This window comes from Metopolophium dirhodum, chromosome 9 (assembly GCF_019925205.1).
Source record: "Metopolophium dirhodum isolate CAU chromosome 9, ASM1992520v1, whole genome shotgun sequence".
Taxonomy (NCBI): Eukaryota; Metazoa; Arthropoda; class Insecta; order Hemiptera; family Aphididae; genus Metopolophium; species Metopolophium dirhodum.
The window spans coordinates 21,505,766-21,526,033 of NC_083568.1; the positions used below are offsets into that span (position 1 = coordinate 21,505,766).

The following is a 20,268-nucleotide window of genomic DNA, read 5'->3' on the forward strand; positions in this document are numbered from 1 at the left end:
ATATTCCTATATAAAATAAATTATTACTAATATATGACGTTTATTCGTTGTGTCACAGTAATTTTGACTGCGTTGACTTTTGATATTATGTTAATATACAGTATGCTTGACAGACCCATTATATAGTGCACCTATCTATACATACAATGTGGTTATTTCATCATCAATAACGTATAATAATATGATTTCAAAAAGAATTGGTGTATAATGTACTATATTTTTATGTGCCATTAAAATATAAATGACGTATCGTTAATCAGCTGTCGGCGTGTGTAATAATTACTTCAAACGCATATTAATAACATAATATACAAAAATAAACCTAAAAGTGTAAAACTAACATCAACTGAAGTTAAAGTACCTGTAATATATTTTACTCCTGTGCGCCTCCCGTACGAGAATTCACATTCAAAACCACAAAAACCAAATCAGTGATTTATAATTTGCTATAATAATTTTCGTCTGATGAGTTTTTGATTAGATTAATAATAATAATAATACCTACAACTACGCTTGTGCTTTATTATTTTGGCTTATTTGTCATCCGATAAAACGTATAATGTGCGTCATATTTGTCATACACAAGTACAATCCGCAAGCCCCAACGAAACATACATTATTGCTAGTTCGGTGTTAATGTGATATTTCGGCGTGTGGCGTACCGCAATAACACAATTATTACAATCGTTTGCCAGACGTTTGTCAGTTATTATAATATACGATACTGCCTGCAGGCAGTATTGGGGGTTAAGGCTCCATAAAATGTATAATATACTGCTTGACGGCTTGAATGTCCTTAAAGTTGCGCACATTTTAACACGGTGTTATAATAATATGGTGCGTTTAACGCGTGGATTTTTACGAATATTTTATGGTTGCGACCAATATGATATTATATTATGTTATTATTATTACGTTGCGATAAAGTCAACATTTGTCGATTTGTCTCCCCCCAAAAAAACTCGTGCTTATAAACACGTTTAATTGAGTGGTAGCAAATTGAATCGGGCCGGTACTTTATGGGCAAAGGGGGTAATATATTTTTAAATTATAAATTAATAATAGTATCCCGTAAATAATAATGATTATAAAACATATCCTTCTAAACAGGAGCTGAGTGCGCTGACACGCCGTTTCCGCTCAGAATCGTTTCTCGTGCACAATGATTTATTATTGAATTCGAACTGAACACATCCATTATAATATAGTTGCACTGAACAGTCTTGACGAAGATCTACACTCGAAACCTTCTATACAGCAGAACAGCTTCCCCGGCTTTGTTGTAATTATTCATGCCGGCGACGAAACGGGGAATACGAATAATCACAGTATCGGTCGAGCTTTATTACAATAATGATGAAACAAGGACGGCGGAGGTAGGTTCAAATTAGTAGAAAATTATGTTCGCGTAATTGTTTCCTTACCTATATCGGTTTATTTCTGAAATCTCGCATTTTTATATAAAATAATCATTTATCTCCTGCTCCTGTGATAAAATAATATTATGCAATCGATGAGCAGTCAGAAAATATATCAAAAATATATCACAAGATAATCCATTACGCCGTTACTATATAAAATATTTTGTTTTTTAATATTAATTTAACGATACCTACATCTGGTATGATTCTACATATGTATATATATGCACTAAAACACACAATTATATAATAATATATATAGTGAAAAGGGTTCAAATGTATTATCGCCATTATAAATTACAGTTTACCACCCAAGAAGAGATGGATAATCATTTTAGTGGCGTATCCAGGGTTAACAAAAAGAGGATGGTACACAATACCCAAACCCCCGGCTACAACATTGCAGGATAAGTTGTGTTAAATATAGTTATCTGGTTTTGTATTATATTAAAAAAAATAGCTGCTGACTTTAAAAAAAAAGACTATTGGATAATAACTTTGCAAAATACCTATTGATTTATACTTAAAAATTGATCTGTTAATAATTTCCATACAACTCTATATTATAAAATTATGTCCGAATATATACTGTAGGTATTACATAAATAAATATTTTAAGGAATTCTTTTTTTCGTTTAATATTATGACATTTAGCTAACAGGTGCCTACTTAACAGTAGGTCCCTATATCATTATCACGATGAACGTTTATTTAATATTACAAAAACTTTTTAAATTAGATAGGTATAGCCGGTAAAGGTTACTAATGTGATCTTGATTATACTAAATATTGAAACCACCGAAAAAATAACATTCAACCATTAAACGATGATCATTTATATTACACTTCAAATAATAAAATGGTTTTTTTTAGTATTAAAAATGTTTAAAGATGTAGCTCGCAGGTTCGAACATCATTATTCTGATTAATGTAGGTACTGCAGGAATATTACGAATTTCACTTTAAATGAAATAGTTCGTGTTTATGTGCTTGTACGTTATACTATCTAGCCATTTCGTACACGGTGAACTATCTATCTATTGAAAATAAATATTTTATACACAAATTGTATAAATTAATATGTATGTATATATACGGCATATGTACAAAGTATATATATATATATATATTATAATACATACCATTATTTCCACGTACTTGTTTTCTTCTTTCTTGCGGGTGCAGAGAGGTGGGAAAAAGGTGAATTTTTTTTTTTTATAAAAAACGAGAGGCATTTCAGCAAAGTTCAACCTATAATATAGCTCGCCTATATAGCAAGCGCGTAATTACACTTTTTGCGTTACAAAAGTTCGCGTGAAATCGATTTTCTACTTGGACTTCATATACCCACTGAATGTTTGCCAACGCCACTCGCATTATATGATAGTTGTACATATTATGAATATTGTAGGACACAACCCAGGTATATATATGTATATACCTACGTAGAATCCCTGTGATTCGTTCATTAGCAATATTATCGCGGTGCAAAAATAGTTACCTATTATCGGAAACGCCGTCGATGGCATTGTAATTGAATTTTCTAATGCGAAAGTCCACATGTGAATACCAAATGAATATTGCAGTTCTTTAAATGTTTACAATTATATAATTCTGTCATTCTGAGCGTTACTTTTGTTTGTATGCGGGTTCAATCACTCAGAACTTAGTTTATCGAGTTTACTCTGATGGCTTGATTTTTATTAAATTGTATTTAAAGGTATATAATTGTAAGTAAATAACAATATTGACATTTGGTATTGAACGATTTTTATGAACTGTGTATTAAAAAAAAAGTTTCTTTGAATTATATTAAACAATTAAGCTACTTCCTCCTAAAAAAAAAAATAAAATTGTCTATTCCCTTCATCCTATTTATTCTAGTCGGGATCACGAAAAGTGAAGTACAAATATATTGTCGGCGTCAGGGGTTCTCAGTATTGTACTATAATCGTCATCGAAGATTTATATATTTTATGCGTCAGACGAAATAATAAGTTATGTAGGTACATTCGAATATTATAAAAAGCACGTCAGTTGATTTATATAACTTAATAATTTTCGCTGGGAACTCAATTGTCGGCGATTACTCATAGAGAGCTTGACTTGATGCATGAAAAATATAACAATATAAAATCAAAATAAGCTAATGAAATAATTAAGTACGCGATGTTAACGTTCGTCGAGTTCTTACAGGACTTCAGAATTGGCTTACATTATTATTATTTATTTCATTTGATTTGTGTAAGTATAATAATGTGTATGGGGGACGAGGTGGCCGAGCGGTCTAACGCGACGGATTCGGCACAGCCGGTCCGAGTTCGATCCTCGACCACCGGGCGGCATTTTTCTCCGTGCAAGTCACGGTGTCCGGAGAAAAAGTGCCGCCATCCCCCGCCCGGGCATGGCAGATACCTACGGGTGCCCAATCAAAAATTCTGCCAAACCCAACACACACGTGTTCCTTCCCCTACCGACACTAACAACCCACAAACAAACCACTACAGCTAATGGCCATAGTTACCGAAGCTTAAGATCAATAAAAAACAAAAAAAAAAATAATATGTATAAGATGTATTTTATACGTTAAAGACGATTTTCCGGGTAAAGAGTTTTGTTTATTTACTGCTATACAATTTTAAGAAACATAAAGGATTGTGTATAATCAATTTATCATTCTGACAATCAAAATAGACAAGTCATAAATAAAACGTTTTTGTCTAAAAAATATCCTTTTCTAAATTGTCAGGTTTTCTTAAGTACAGCAGTTAGAAAGTATACAACAGATTGTGCTATTCAAACTTTTTATACGAGAGCATTGTGATTTTAACTTACGGTCCGTAAGTTACAGATATACTCCGAAACGAGTCCATTAAAAGGGGTTTAAAAAATACCTATGATAAAATGAATAATACAGTATATTTAATATTAAATTATTATATTTGATAAATTGGTTTAAGTCATTCGAAAACGAGTATGTTTTGATGTTTCCTCAGCAATGAAAAGAACACTTAAAACTTTCAACAAGATGATCACTTAGTTTTTCGAGATGTATATTTTAATCTATGTCAGTTTGATAAGGTTTTTCAATGAGTTGGTCAAAGTTTCAAAATTTAAAATATCCTATTGTTTTCTATTCTCTGGAGTTGCTTGTAACATAAAGTGTTTTATAAGAGTACAACAATGAAATTACAAATGATCGACCAAAACAGTGACGTATTACAAGGTTGGAAAAATGGCTAAAGGCTTAAAAAAATATATATACATATTAATATTATGAAATCATTTGGAAAAAATATGTAAAACTCTGTTATTGTTCGAGTACAATGTGCTGGCGCAATCAGAAATACATTATGCAAAAATGTATATTTAGGTAAAAAAAAAGAACAGAAAATTGTATTAATTTAAAAGTAGTATAAAAAATATTTAAGTGTTAAAACACAAACGATATATTAAAACCGGACATCTAACCTTTATCCCCCTGTTTAATTCTATTTGAACGCGAGCGCATATTATAATGGAATTAAATATACAGAGTGCTCAATAAACGTATGGGGCTGGGTGACTGGCACCTAATTTATAAGCTAATTTTTAGTACCTACCTACCTATTTCTAAACTCTGATTTTTGCATTACTCCGGTTGTGTATAGTGTGATATTCAAAGGTCTACGTTCGGTATTTATTTTGATAATTATACTTAATAATTAGTACGAGTGTGTACAACAGCATACCTATACAAGACGTGTAAGTGTACCGTCAACAACCGTTTAAAGAAAGAATGGGGCACATAAAAAATTAGAATATATCAACAGCTATATTTCAATATTTGTATTTTTAAGTCTAAAATATATTGGTACCTGCTTGGTAAAATATATTATGCAAAGATCAGAATATTATTGATGCATCGTAAAATATCCTTCAGAGACAGAGAAAAACACCGGTGAATGTATATTTTTTTATCAACGCCCTGTATAATGTATTATAATACCTACATTATATCATATTATAATATTAACATTATATTATTGTACACAGTATAATGCACGCGCGTATAATAATTATCATAACTGATGCGGTAATCAATATTCTACAATATTTAACCCCATAGCTAATATGATAATGAATACTATCGAAATTACGGAATTTGGAAGGATTTATGTAACATAAAACCCTGCAACGACGTGCCGAAATGGCGAGCATTACATACATGATGTATTGCAGTCATATTATGTTTTTGGCGTGGCCCGGAGACGTGTGCGCCAAAGGTTTATAATATCTGTGTAGGTACATGCAATATAATAAATCCACATTGTACATAATATTATGTCACGCACACACACACGCATATATATATATATACGCATTACGCGTGTATTTCGAATAAGCCAATATATTATATGGAGGTATATATATATAGCGGTTATAACGTGATTATTGGTAGCCGCGTAGTGGCTCTATATGCCGTGTTGTAGCAACTATTTGTGCGCATACGGTACATAATATAATATACCTATAGATATTATTAAAAATATCTAATATAATTGAATAGACACATGGAAATATATACCTAATATAGACCATCTTGCCAATGTTAATAATATTATAATATCATGATACGTTATTATATAATCAGTTTACCGGAACAACTATATCGACACAGTTTCCCCCATAGCATCATCATAATATTATATGACAATGATAAAACTATCAATAATGACCATTCCTATATATACTATATAATATATATATATATATATTACAATACCTATTATAATATTATTAGATAAATAGTTCATATTTCATCATGCCGTTGACACCTATGCCTACACGTAATACATGTTTCATCACAATCAAAATTTAGCTATAAACGAACGTTGCCGTTTACAACCAATTGGATTTAAATCGCATGAAATTGAAAAATTGTATTTTCTGATCTGTCGCTAGCTGCGTCATAGTACGACGCGCATCGTGGATCCCAATTTCCAATATCCAATGGGATAGGCCACGCAGGTCGTCTTATACATTATTATTAAAACGCTGTCGTTGACCACCGACAGGCGTAAAGCGTTAATGTATATTTGTGTATTGTGTTGTAACTATGTCTATTCAGACCAGAACGGCTGCTGCGGGTTTTTTTTTTATATAATTGGAAGATGAAGAGAAAGAACAAAAAAGAAACAAAAGAAAAACTAAATGAGAAGAGTGAAAAGACATTTTTTTAAGAACAAATGCCATCCACTCTTCTCCTGTACTCTAAGAATTGTTTTTTTTCTTGTGCATTAAATTCAAATTTGATACATTCGTAAAAGTGACCCACTCAATGAGCCATTGATGAAGAACACGTGAAAAAATCTACACGGTTATCAAGAAGAAAAATTCGACACGTATATCTGCATTCTGCAGTATACGTTTGACTAGACAGTATCAAGGTCTTAGTACGATACGGGTCGATACGTATCACTGGTGCCTACATCGTACACATAACTTCTTCAACCCTCGTTTTTAACCTAGACGTATGTAAACATATTCCCCTTGAACAACTTGTAACTATATGTCTGTACAGCAGAGCAGCCAGCAATACGTAGAGCGATAGAATTTCATATACCTAATATCTGGTTATGCTCTATATTAGAGTCTATTATATACTCAATATTATATTACGGTATTCGAAACATCGAAAACAGGGGAAATAGTGACACTATCAACTTTTAAGTATCATACAAACTGTTCTATTTCGGTCACATGGTAATATGGTATAAGCAATACATATATAATACAATACAATATTTCAATATAAAAAAAAAAAACTGGTCTTTCTGAGTACTTTATACTTCCTTAATTTACTAACTAATAAGAAACAAATTTGAGATTTTTTTGTTTAGAAAAGTAGACGAAATTCTCTCTCGATTTCATTTCTATTCGCAAACATCGCGGTTTACCACCGTTCAACGCAATTTACCACAGTTTTAGGTATACATAGTTGGTACATACAATAAAATGCATGCATCATTAATATGATCACAATATTATTGAATTCGTCGTGTCGGAGACAGATTTTGGAACTCGCCATCTATCGGCTGCTATCCCTTATAGAGCGTATCGCGTAATAAGAGTTCGTCTGTGGACGGGTTCTCTACACATACTTACTCCTTAATCATTATACACTATAGTCAAAGCTATATAATGTATAAGAATCCCGCGGAAGCGGATGACGGTGGAATTAGCATATTATACCATACTTTGTCGTGGCTTAAACTGTAATTAATGTCGCGGTGGAAATGTTGCGAGTGCGTAAATTAATTACTGTGGCGGCAGCGTTTGAAACGATAATATTTTCGAGCGTTTACCGAGTGAGTGGACTGCAGGAGCTGAAGCAGGGATCGGCAGTCACGGATGGGCCACGCGAACTTATACCACCGCAATACACGTAAACACTACACTATACGTGTTTATAATTGTATAATATATTATAATGTATATATGCAAATATAATAATATTATTATTATTATTATTATTATATGACATGCGTGTGTTCGAGTGTTTGGATACACCTTTAGATTAATATATAATACGCGGTCAAATTCATATATTATACAGCGATTCAACAATAATCATTGTTTTTGTCATCGGTAAAGTCTCTGGCGGCGCGAACTATACAATATAATAAGTTTCTTACATGACGCTATATGGTATTTATATATATATATATATATATACATTATAATATTGACATAATGACATTATGCCAGAGGTGCATACATGTAGGTGATATATTATAATAATATATACGTTAAAAATATATATATTAGGCACATAAAAAGGCCCACATACCTATCATATAATATATATATTTTGTATATTTGCAGTGCATATACCTACATTATATTATTCGGGGTAGGTACGTACATAAATTCATTAAAACCAGAAGCAAATAAGCAGTAAGTCCAAATACAAGACCAAAAAGCAGTAAGTGCACACTTGAACTAGAGTTACTGCTTTTCTTCTTACCTAGTAATTATTGTATTTACACACCAGTGTGTCCGTCAAAATTCAATATTTTTGTTTAAATTTAACATTGGTTCCGAAATAAAATTGATATTTAATATTTTTACTATATTATAGGTAACTTGATAAGCAATAATATTATTATCTCAATTTAAAAATTAAAATTAAAATATGTCATACAATTTTAGATACTTAAATTATATGATATCAGTATAATGTATCGCATGTACATTTTAATATTAAATCAATTTTAACCAAGTCGAAAGTGTCATCAGTGGGTGGCTTATTTCCCCAAATTATTTAAATCATATTTTATTTGTTTCCCTCTTATTGCACATATATATATATACTCATTATGTCTTAAATATAGATTGTATATTTTCTTCTAAAAAAAAAAATCAATTATAGTTAATCTAATATTAAAATGTACACGTGATTACGACTTAGTTAAATATCTAAAATTTTAAAGCACACATGCATTCATTTATTAACACAAATGACAATGATATCATATGGCATTTGGCAATAGCTCCAAAAGTGTACTTGCAGCTTTTTTCTTTTGAATAAATTCTAACTCATACAAGCAATATGCAGTAAGTCCATTAAAACACATGAACATATGTTATGATAACATTTTTTTTTATCTTAGATAATTTCCCCATACAATATATTATAATAATTACTATACTTTTAATGTAAAAAAAAATTTTTTATTTACTTGACGGACTATTTTAGTGTAGAAAACTGTTTTATAGTTTCCTGAAGAACTGCGGCGTTTTCGGAGTTACTGCTTAGTGGATTTTGACGACAGTCTACGTGACTAATAGCGATATTTTTTTTTTGCAACAGATGCAGGCTGCAGAATCAGCTGCAGACTGCCAACGAACAAAAATCAGAACGTATAAGTGTACGCACGCTATATACATAATATAGATTATAGAGTATATTTCCGTGAAAATACGTCGGATCCAATCCACTTCAAGTCCCACGCGAATTTATGGCCGCGAAAAGCCTCCGTCGGCGTACAGACGTGACTCGTAAAAGACGAATTCCCGAGTGATATACTTTAATATTTATGGGCAATTTATACGACGAGACGGCTGAGTACGTATGTTAGCACGTGTGTACGAGCGTGTACGTTTCGGTTCAAAAAACATAGACGTATGCATGTAAACGCTTTATTGTGTATTCAAATATAGTTTGTGCTGACGAAATTTCTATTTTTTTCCCTCGAAAATATCTTTATTATTAGCTCAATTCGAAATTTCAAAAATATACATATTATATATTGCTGACGCTACTATTAGCGTTCGCGTTCGGATTTCGCTCGACGTCAAAATGTGATAGAGTATTATTTCGTGTTTAATACACGATGTGAGATGCTATTCGCAATATCTCCAATTTCCCAGCGATTAATGGTCGACCTCGAACCATAATATTTCCACGCGAGATGTGAGATGGGAGGAAGACAAATATAATACCTTATATTATTGGCATCGGTTTGTTTGAATAACTGCGAGAATGTTTTTAAAACTTAATTATTTGAGTCCGATAAAGTCGAACGGCATACAACTCGGACCGAGAAAAATACAATTCAAATGAAAATAATTATTGATGATAATGCGATGATAATAATAATAATAATAATAATAATAACAAATGATTTACACACGGTAATTTATAACTATCGTCCTTTTAATATGGACAATTACCACACGCATGTATACATATTATATGATACACATCACACACCACTATTCTTCGCAATTTCAGTGGTACAGCGAAAATTGTTGACCACAAATAATAATAATTAATAGTCTTTATATCTAATACAAAAAGGGACCCTTGGACGCTCGCAATGAAACGCATAACATAATTAAACTGATAATAAAATAAGAAAACACGTACCGGCCAGGTATCTAAAAAAAACAATAATATGGTCGTATACATTTTTTTGTGGTGATGACGTGCTGATAGTATACGTTCGTCACTGTTTTTAAACCACCGGTGAACAACCGCCGAGGGAAGGATTTTTATTGACTTAGGTACTCATCCATGTTCGCGTGGAAAATAATCAAATAAAAAAACTAAAAGACGCACACAGGTCTTTCGACCTACCTCCGAGGCAGAGAAAATATGACGTAAAATATTGTCGGTCGATTACGCGCTCGGTGTTCAACAAAAATAATGTTATGGACGGAAATAGAGAGCCGGTGAAAAATGAATGATTACAATATAATATTGTATTTATATATTTGTGACCCAGTATATGTTTTAGTTATAATAGAAGGAGGAGGAGAAGGTGTTTGTCGCGCTGAGTGTGTGATGGCGGACAGTCGTGGTCATAATATCGTCTCGACTTTGGCAGCTCTCTCGGCGATAAGCAGCGACGCGGCAGTGGCGTTAAAAAGCTGGCGCGCCACGGCTCATAATATATATTATTATAATTATGCATAAATCACAAATTATTATGCAATGATAATAATAATTATGATTATTTACATTTGAATTGTACGTCGAAACGGGTTAAAGTATACCACTGGACTAATAAATCATAACATAATGTACTTGGTATTTACGCGGATTAAATAAAATATTATATGTTTTATTTTTCGAGTAGGTGCGGGGGAAAGGCATATAGGATTTCACCGACATGGTATATTACTATATACAATACAGATCCGCTGTACAAAGCATAAAACGGCAAAGTCATTACACCTCACTGTAATATAATTAATTAATAACCAATCATTTCGCAACAGGTGTAAAAATAGCAATTTATTATCGACGTTAATTATTTTTCCATTCAAAACGTTTAAAAAATGAAGTCTCGTCGACATTTTAAAAACTATTTCCATATAACTAATTACTATTGCTTTGGAGTTTTGTTCAAATCGTTTCGTTATTATTATTTAGGTATACCTATCCGGTATCCCCACCCATATAATATGTTGGAAAATATGTATACAACAGTAGGTATAGTATAATTATCCATACGACATAAATTAAAATCATAATTCAGAAAAAATATTGACGAATTACTAAATTGTTGAAATAGGTTATTTTAACGTCTAATCATTTATAGTAACTAGTGTTTGTATCACAAGATTGATACAATTTTATGATTATAAATTAAACACATCTAGAATACAATAATAGTCATGTTATTATAAACACTAAATTAATATGTGTATATAGCTTTCTAATTATTTCTAAAAATAAAAATTATTAATTCGATTTTTGAATTACGTGATTAACATATCTTTTACATTAATTACATTGGATTCAAAACAGTTGTGTTTAATAAATGCAGTTGTACAATTCACATGGATATAAAATTATTTTTATACAAAATGTGGTTCAATAATAATCTACTTTTATTAAGAAGATTAATTTGAATATAAACTACCTATATAATTTGATTTTTTTTACTTCAAAAGTGCTTTTATGTATACAATTATTTCGTTTTAGCATATTAAATATTTAAACGTTAAGAGATGGATTATTTATGCATTAAACGTTAAGCTTTAAAACTTTTTTCAAACGAAAAACCTAAAAAAAAATTATCTTACGCTTTGTGTAATGAGTTTTTATGGTTTAGGATAGTTAACAAAACCACCTAACCGAAACGGGTTTGGGAATATTAATACTTAACAAACTCATATTATTATGCGGTCGTTCTGAAAATTAAGAATAATTATAAACTCGTAACTGGTCGTTTTTATCGAAAAAGCATTTAAATAGTGACAATAAAATATTGATAATCACCACCACACGTTTTTAGACCGGCTAGTCGTGTTATCTTACATTGGAAAGAGTCCAAAATCAAAAAGGGATATCTATAAGCCCCAGGAAACGAAGACAATTTGTCATCTGACTTTGCTCTTTCGTCGGTGGCTGCCAATTCTCTGTCTGCCTACGTACGGAGAATAGTCAAAGTGTTATAATATAGCGTGGAATACAGAAAATCTCATATGCCATTTCTAACTTTCATCAATCTTAGCGCGTTTTCCAAAAATAATACATCACACGTTTCAATGAGTAAAACATTTCCCCTAAACGTGGAAGATGTTGGTGATTTCAAAATTGGAATACTTCAACGATATATGTAATTTGTTTGTTTTTTCCGTTACAATAGACACATGCTATGAAATGTAAAATGTAAACAAGTTAGGTACCATAACTTCTGTCAGCGGTATTGCATATTTGTTGTACCAATTGATAATTACACCTAATGTATTAGATACCCATGTTAAAATATAACATAATATGATAATTATAATAATTATATAAATGTTATTATACTATCTATATTACATAAATATGTAGTGGATGATATGCTTAAACACGAAAGCTTGAACATTGTTTGTGTGAGCAGTAAAAAACTGAATAATTAATATAAATCAATAAAAGTAGAACAACGATGTGAATCAACCGGCTAATGGTTATTTTATACGTCATTATCGTTTTTTCCCCTGTGTTCAAAATGTATTAATAAATAACACATAAAATGGTTCAATTTAAAATTGTATTGTTAGGGTATTCAGGTACCTATGGATTATATTAATATATTAATATTATACAGTAACGACTCATTAATGAACGGTGTGAAAAAGCGAGATTCGTTTGTTTGCGTATAAACGTTGTTCTCAAACTGTGAATGAAAAAAAATGGAATGAATAAAATATTCATGGAAACGATGCATTTTTATAGTTATTGTTACCCATAGGTAACTTATAATGTAGGTGCTATCTTTTTATTATGAGCTACCACTTTGGAAATAATAATTAATATTAAAATACTTTCCAAATGGAATCTTATGAACAGAAATCACTAGACTGTACGTCTGAAAATTAAAACAGTTCACGAAAAATAAAAATTGTTACCTATTATTAATCACTTGATTAATAACTGTTTCAACTCACTAAAAATCTGGATGACTTGACAAAGTTACATTTCATTTGTATTCTTATAATTTTTAGTCAAAAAACTTAATTGAAAGACTTGAACAACTTTATACTCACGAGGCCTAAACGACTACACATATATTTTTTGTAGATTTGTGCAATTTTTTTTAAGCTCAGAAAACAAAAAAAAAGTCAAAATTGTTTTAAATTATATGTTGATGATAAGTATACTATATTTTTATTAATATTATTATTATTATTATAAGTATTTTAGATATATTTCCATGACCTGCTGACTAGTATAAAATTGCTCTGGTATTTTTTTTATCTTTCTTTTACTTGACGTGCCTAGACGTTTTCCTTATTAGAGGTGCACTATCCATCAGTCTTGCTTGCACATAACATAAAATGTTCAACATAAACGTAGACACAATAGTCTCCGCACGTCATGTCCGCTTTCCGACGACTTCTCCCGCTAACAAAACATGATTGATGTGGATTTATTAGGAATGTCTATACCTTTTGGTGAAGAAAACAATATTGTTCAATCTCTAAATACGAAAACTTTCAAAAAGTTTGGCAAAAACGTTTTAAATTCATCGTTTGTATAAACCCAGTATTCTGAACTGTCTCTAAAAACTAACTCGTACTAAAAAATCAGAAAAAATCAACAGACAACACGACTAGAACTTTTTATTAACCAGATCGTCTACTAGATGAGTTTTGACGAGCAGTCCTATAAGGAACAAAGTACGCTACTCGATATTATATTTCCATTACATGGAAAATTTATGAATTATAAATATGCTTTGATTAATAAGTAACTACGACAACGAATATCTTCCTCAAAATCGGTTAGAAATACAAAAAACGTGTATCTAGCCCAAAAACGTATTTATGTTAAAATATAGGTATGATAAGACCTATAGTCGAACTTGGTAGTGGGTGGTAAATACAATTTATGGTTTAATTAAACAAAATCGTGAAAACAGTCATAACTGAGATTTACTACTCAAGTAGTTATCAATTTATTATTATTACGACTTACGACGAGTAATATAATAATATAACAATAAATTAGGGTTATGAATTTGTAGAAAAATTCATTATTTTCGTTTACTGTAATACATAGCTTATTTAACACAAAGTTTGAAATAGGTACTATATTGTATTAATGAATTGCATTTTGAGACTTTTTGTCATTGTATTATTAGGTATTTTTGTCATTGTACTATTAAGTACCTACCGAATTATTAGATCATTTTTTTTTAATATTTTCAATAATTTCCGTCAATTGAAACATTTTACACATAATATCTTATGAATTATTTTTAATTTTCGTCCTCTAAATATTTTACACGTTTTGTACTGACGTCGCACTCAATTAACAATATCTTTACTTTAATAAAATTTAAACTCGATAGATTTTTAATTAAATTACGATTCTCAAATACTATACTTATTACAGTACACTGTATACTGACATTTTTGATTAAAATGAATTTAAAAAGCGTAACATAGGTTTTTAGTGCATTCACAGCCCTAAATCCTAATAATAATTATTGATTATTATAGATGATAATTTTGGTACGTGTAGTCGTGTCCTGTTAATGGGTATTATATTATAACGGTTGTGACTTGTGAGTAAAGCCATTACCGAGAACAACCCACCCGAAGTAGATGAGGCAACCGAAAAACACTCGAGAGTCGAGGTGGATAGACGACGGGAGGACGGTGTTCGCCAAAGATGAGTGAGGGTCGGTGATCCAATGTTTAATGGCTGATGCCGTCATGCCGATATGAGTCCGTTTATCACTTGGTAAAATTGCCTGAGCGGACAGTGTTTCGTGTCCACATGGCGGAGTATTGGTTAGGTCCGGATGGACTGATATCGCCACTGCGCAAAGCTGACGATGGGGACGAATGCCACTTAATATGTATATCTGTGGTTCGGAGCCAGGGCGCCAGTTGCGGACGTCCGGCCTGTCGGACACGAATATGGGAACTCTACGCTGCAGGTTCCGCCCGACCACCGAAACAATAATAATAGAGATAATATGGCGTAATATATTATAATTTGTATATGATATCATATTATAAGTAGGTAATGTCTAGAACTATATATTTGCATTTTTGGGTTTTTTTTTTTCAAGTATAGCCATCGATTATAAAATGTAATGTATATAATTATAGTTAATTAAATCAAAATTTGTATCATATGTGAAATCTTTAAATGCAAAACAACTATAGATATTTATATGAAATTAATCATTTTATGAATATGCTGTTTTCGTTGCAGACAGTGTCTTAAATATAACGGTAATAATTAATGATAACAATGAGCCATATAATAAGTCAGTTAAACGAGGAAAAACTATAAGCGAATTTTGATTCTATCTTCTACAAAAGTTAAAATATGACAATTTTATAATTTTTACTTTTAATACAACATTTTTAGAATTTGGCTGGTTGAAATCAAAAATATGAAAATTCGATCTCAAGTAGACTTAACGACATATTCAAATTTGTTTTCAGTGTTCTTATCGCTTCAATATATAATTTGGTAAGTACGTTGGAAGTATAGAACACGTCCAATCTCCTATGTGGCACGTGTATTTAACAAAGACAGAAAATCACTACTTCCAATCCTCTTAAATAATTTTTTATACAGTTTTTACATTTTCTCCGTTTAATTGATACAATATTATTTGCCTCGTATTATTATTATTATTATTATCATAGTATTTAAAACATAATATAATATAAAGGCATATAACGAAAACAACGTGCTTATAAAATATGATAAAATTCATATAATTTATATAATTTTTTTAAAATTATTTAATATTTTTACTGCCGTGATAGCGATGTCAAATAATAATAATTATTATAGTCCGATAATAATGATAATAATTTTAACATCACCATGGTCGGCGTGTACTGTATTGAATCATTAAAACTGCTCTTCTAAGAATCTATGTTAAAAAAAAATAAATAATAATAATAATGATAAAATCATATCGTCTACACCAGGCATATAAAATACACGGCCCTCGGCTCGTTTTTTTTTTGGCCCGTGGGTGGTTATTATTATATTGGCTAATATTAACAAACAATTAATTGAATAAAAAAATTATACAATTTTCCTTTTGTGTCACAGCTATATTAGTGAGAGGTATACATTAATTTACTTGTCTGTCTTATCTTCTGATAAACTGTAATTAAGTACCTACTGTACCTATATGGTATTTTAAGTAATGAATAAAATAAAAAATTTGTAGAAAATGTGTTTTTTTTTTTCGATTAATTTGTAGGTGTGGTGTGCATACTAAGCTATTCAATATATTTGGCCCAGTTAATACTTTGAGTTTGACATGCCTCGTCTATACGCACTACGGCGTCTAATCTGCCGGACCGGCACTCTGCAGTCTACTCTACCTTCGACCCGTTCTAGGTGTATTATTTTATTCGATGGCACTATGGGAGACAATACGATTGTAACGCCACACGTGCTATGTGTGTGTGTGTTTGTTTTTGTACACGAAAAGGGGCTTTGTGGACGACGTGAGATTCGACGAGTGGAGGCAGGCACGTGCGTACCTATATATATAAAAGTATATAATATAATATATATACTTGGCACACTCGAACACTATAACAACAATGCGATTACGATATCCGGCTGCACAACGTTCCATTGTAAAATAGTTCATTAAACGACAAACGAAGATAGATTAAGCGAACGGCGACGGTCGACGTTATATTATATTATTATATTATTATATATAGTGATGAAGTGCGACGCAGTCCTATAGCTCAGCGCGTACAATAGGGACAGGGCCTGCATATAATTGTCATTATAATATGATATACAATATTATGCGTTTATACGGGACTCGTATAATATACAGAGTGATTCACCGAGCATACTCTTCCCCCCCCCCTTTATTTTTTCTTCAACACCTCAGTCAATCAGACATTTGGCGTTTTTAAACAAACTCTATAAGACCATATTATTGACTAATTCTCGAGATATTTTGTGTACTATACTTAATAAGACGTGTCTTGTAGAGGTGCAAACTTCCGGTTTTTCAAATGACCCCTTCCCTTTCATGGTAAATTACTCAGCTCAAAAAATGTTGACGTATCAATTCGAACGAGTAGTTTTTTTATAATTTCGTTATTTAATTTTGTCTACTAGGTAAGGTTTAATAATAGCTAACAGGTTTAGAAGAAAATACGGTGGCTTTGGTGGTTTGAAAATGTAAGTAATTAATATTATTCTATAAACTTATTTTATAATTTGTAGAAATGGTTCAAATATAATAAATATGGGTATGTACTATATTATACAGATCCAATACACATATATTTGATATTTTTGCAAAATCATTTTAATAACTAAAAAATCACTCGTTTGAATTTTAAATTGCGGGGTACATAAAATTATTCACTTAATAATTCATAGTAGAAAGGTGGGATTCTCGTTTGAACTTTGAAAGCATATATTTGTATCGCCACTGCAGGACAATCCAAAAGTATAGTACTAAAAATCTCTAGATTTCAAACCAGAATTCGAATAACATCATTATTGAAGTTTCTTTTAAATGGAGGTGAGCAAATTTGCTGAATCACCCCGCGTATATAGGTAGTAATAATTGTAGAAGAGTAGTAATAACTCGGGCTGGTTTAGACGCCGTTGTCGGCTGATTTTTCACCGATGATCAAAAATGACTATACACAGGATCATATTATTATGTGAACAAAATATACCTACGCATTTTGTTGGATTTGCCAGTCGTAGCGTTTTTGCCACGTGATCGATTTATAATAACAATATTATTATACTTTGTGTTCATAGAACAACTACAATCTCGTGGGAATATGAACACGACGCCGTTTTATGGCTTCGTCAATTTTACCGGATCGCAATAAAAGTATATAATATAATATTAATAATTATTATAAGCTTGCTTTTAAACCGTCCATACCGGGCTAATATTATTATCACGTGCGCCTGATATTAAAGCACTAAATAATTAATTGATCGTTGTTTGTGCGTTAAGTATATATTATTATTATTATACGTATGTAGGTATTATAGTGTACATTATTTTATGTGTATGAATTATTGACCTACGGACATTATCGTGTTCAAGACCAATCGATATAGGTACGCGTGCTGGCTTATAAATTATTTTGTCCAACGTGAAGTACCTACCTATTATATATATATATAGGTAGGTAGGTACCACTAAAATTGCGAGGACGACATTATATTATATTGTATTGTCGTGTTTGCTTGACGGTACACGACTGTTAATCGCTATGTTCATCGAACACATAAATTTGTGGGATTCTGAAATTTCATGAAAACGACCAACAATGTCGTAAGGACTGCAGTGGCACGATGGGAAAACATGGACGTCTAAATATCGTAAACATTTAAATTTATCGGACACGACATCGATCACGACCGGCTAAATAGTACGCATTTTTTTCAGAAAAACGGTTTCGCATTGTAATATTTGAAATTTGAATGCCTGTTTTAAAACGTGCCAATTTTGAATTTCAAACGTGCCGGTAATGAATTTAAAAAATGAGTCATTGGTATTAAATCGTAAGCTATTAGAAAGCCATATTAATTATTAATTAGACGTCAAAGGTGCGAATATCGTTATAATATAATATAATATAATATATTCTAGAATATCACGATATAGAACGACAGCTGATGCTTGACGATAATCATCGTGTCAACTGTGAAGTACTCTACGAAACAATACTGGATTCAGACATTTTGCGCCCTGGGGAAGGTATTTTTCTCGTCATAGAAATAAAAATGATAATTTATAAACAATACAAAACATAGGTACACGATAACTATATATAAAAGTAATATTCTAAAATCGATTACCATACGAAATACTACTGCTAATAAAATATTATGTTCAAGTTGGTACACAACTTTATATAATTTCGTATTATATCAGTTATTTGTTAAAGTTGAAGGTAATACTGAACAATTTCACCTATACGTACAAATAATATTATACGTAAAGTATTACCTGTGCAGTAGTACAATTTTACGCACTTTTAAAAAATTAATTTGTTTTATTATTTTGACAATTTATATATTTCGGAAGGTCGATAATAACTCATTTCAATTCATTGTTTATATCACCAAATGGCAAAGGTCATATTTATTGTGACCTAAATGTATCATAAAACAGTTGTTTGAATCAACGTGTTATTATAACAATATTATAAAAAAAAAAAATGGATAAATCAAAAAAAAACTCACCGTTTCCATTTGACATGTTTTCGCTGTCTGGAGGCCGTAATCTATGACTATAGTGTTGAACCCTGTGTTGATGTATGCTGTTCAGAATTATATTACTGGACGTCCGGGACAGGGCTTGTCGTTGTCGAACGGCTTCTTTGTAAATCCTATAAAATAAACCGTAAATCAGTCGTCGACTAACAATGATATAAATTTCGAATGTCCGGGTGTGTATATTATTTTAGGTAATGGGCTTTGAGTATTTGTAAAAATGAAAAGGTTAAGTGGGTATAATTGCAAATTATGAATTATGCATTTATGCAAACATAATAAAAAAAACATTTAATGTTTATAAGTATATGTGTTATGTATAATATTTTGTTCTTTACTTAAAATATATCGGGCAACACAATAGTATTACAATTTTAATATTTTCCACAACGTCGAACACTTTGAATAAAACTAATTTATAAACCATAGGAAAACCCAATAACCCATTATACATATTATATACAGATTTTCAGTTTTATTTCTACATTTAATTTTATCGATGCATCGCCTGAATATTACATACTATTAATTATTCTGACAGTCTGAATATTCTTATACTATTCAAATCGAAAAGTTTGTTTTCTCTTTCACAGTAAAAGT

The 20,268-nt window shown here is 31.1% G+C and overlaps 1 protein-coding gene across 1 annotated transcript in view; it reads right to left on the minus strand.

Moving 5' to 3' along the window:
- LOC132951831 (octopamine receptor beta-3R-like) overlaps nt 1–20,268 on the minus strand; it is a 192,384-nt gene that overhangs the window by 96,850 nt on the left and 75,266 nt on the right. The window contains exon 3 of the mRNA XM_061023832.1: nt 19,639–19,784. Within this exon, the coding sequence (XP_060879815.1) occupies nt 19,639–19,784 (146 nt within the window). The remainder of the gene's footprint in view (nt 1–19,638; nt 19,785–20,268) is intronic.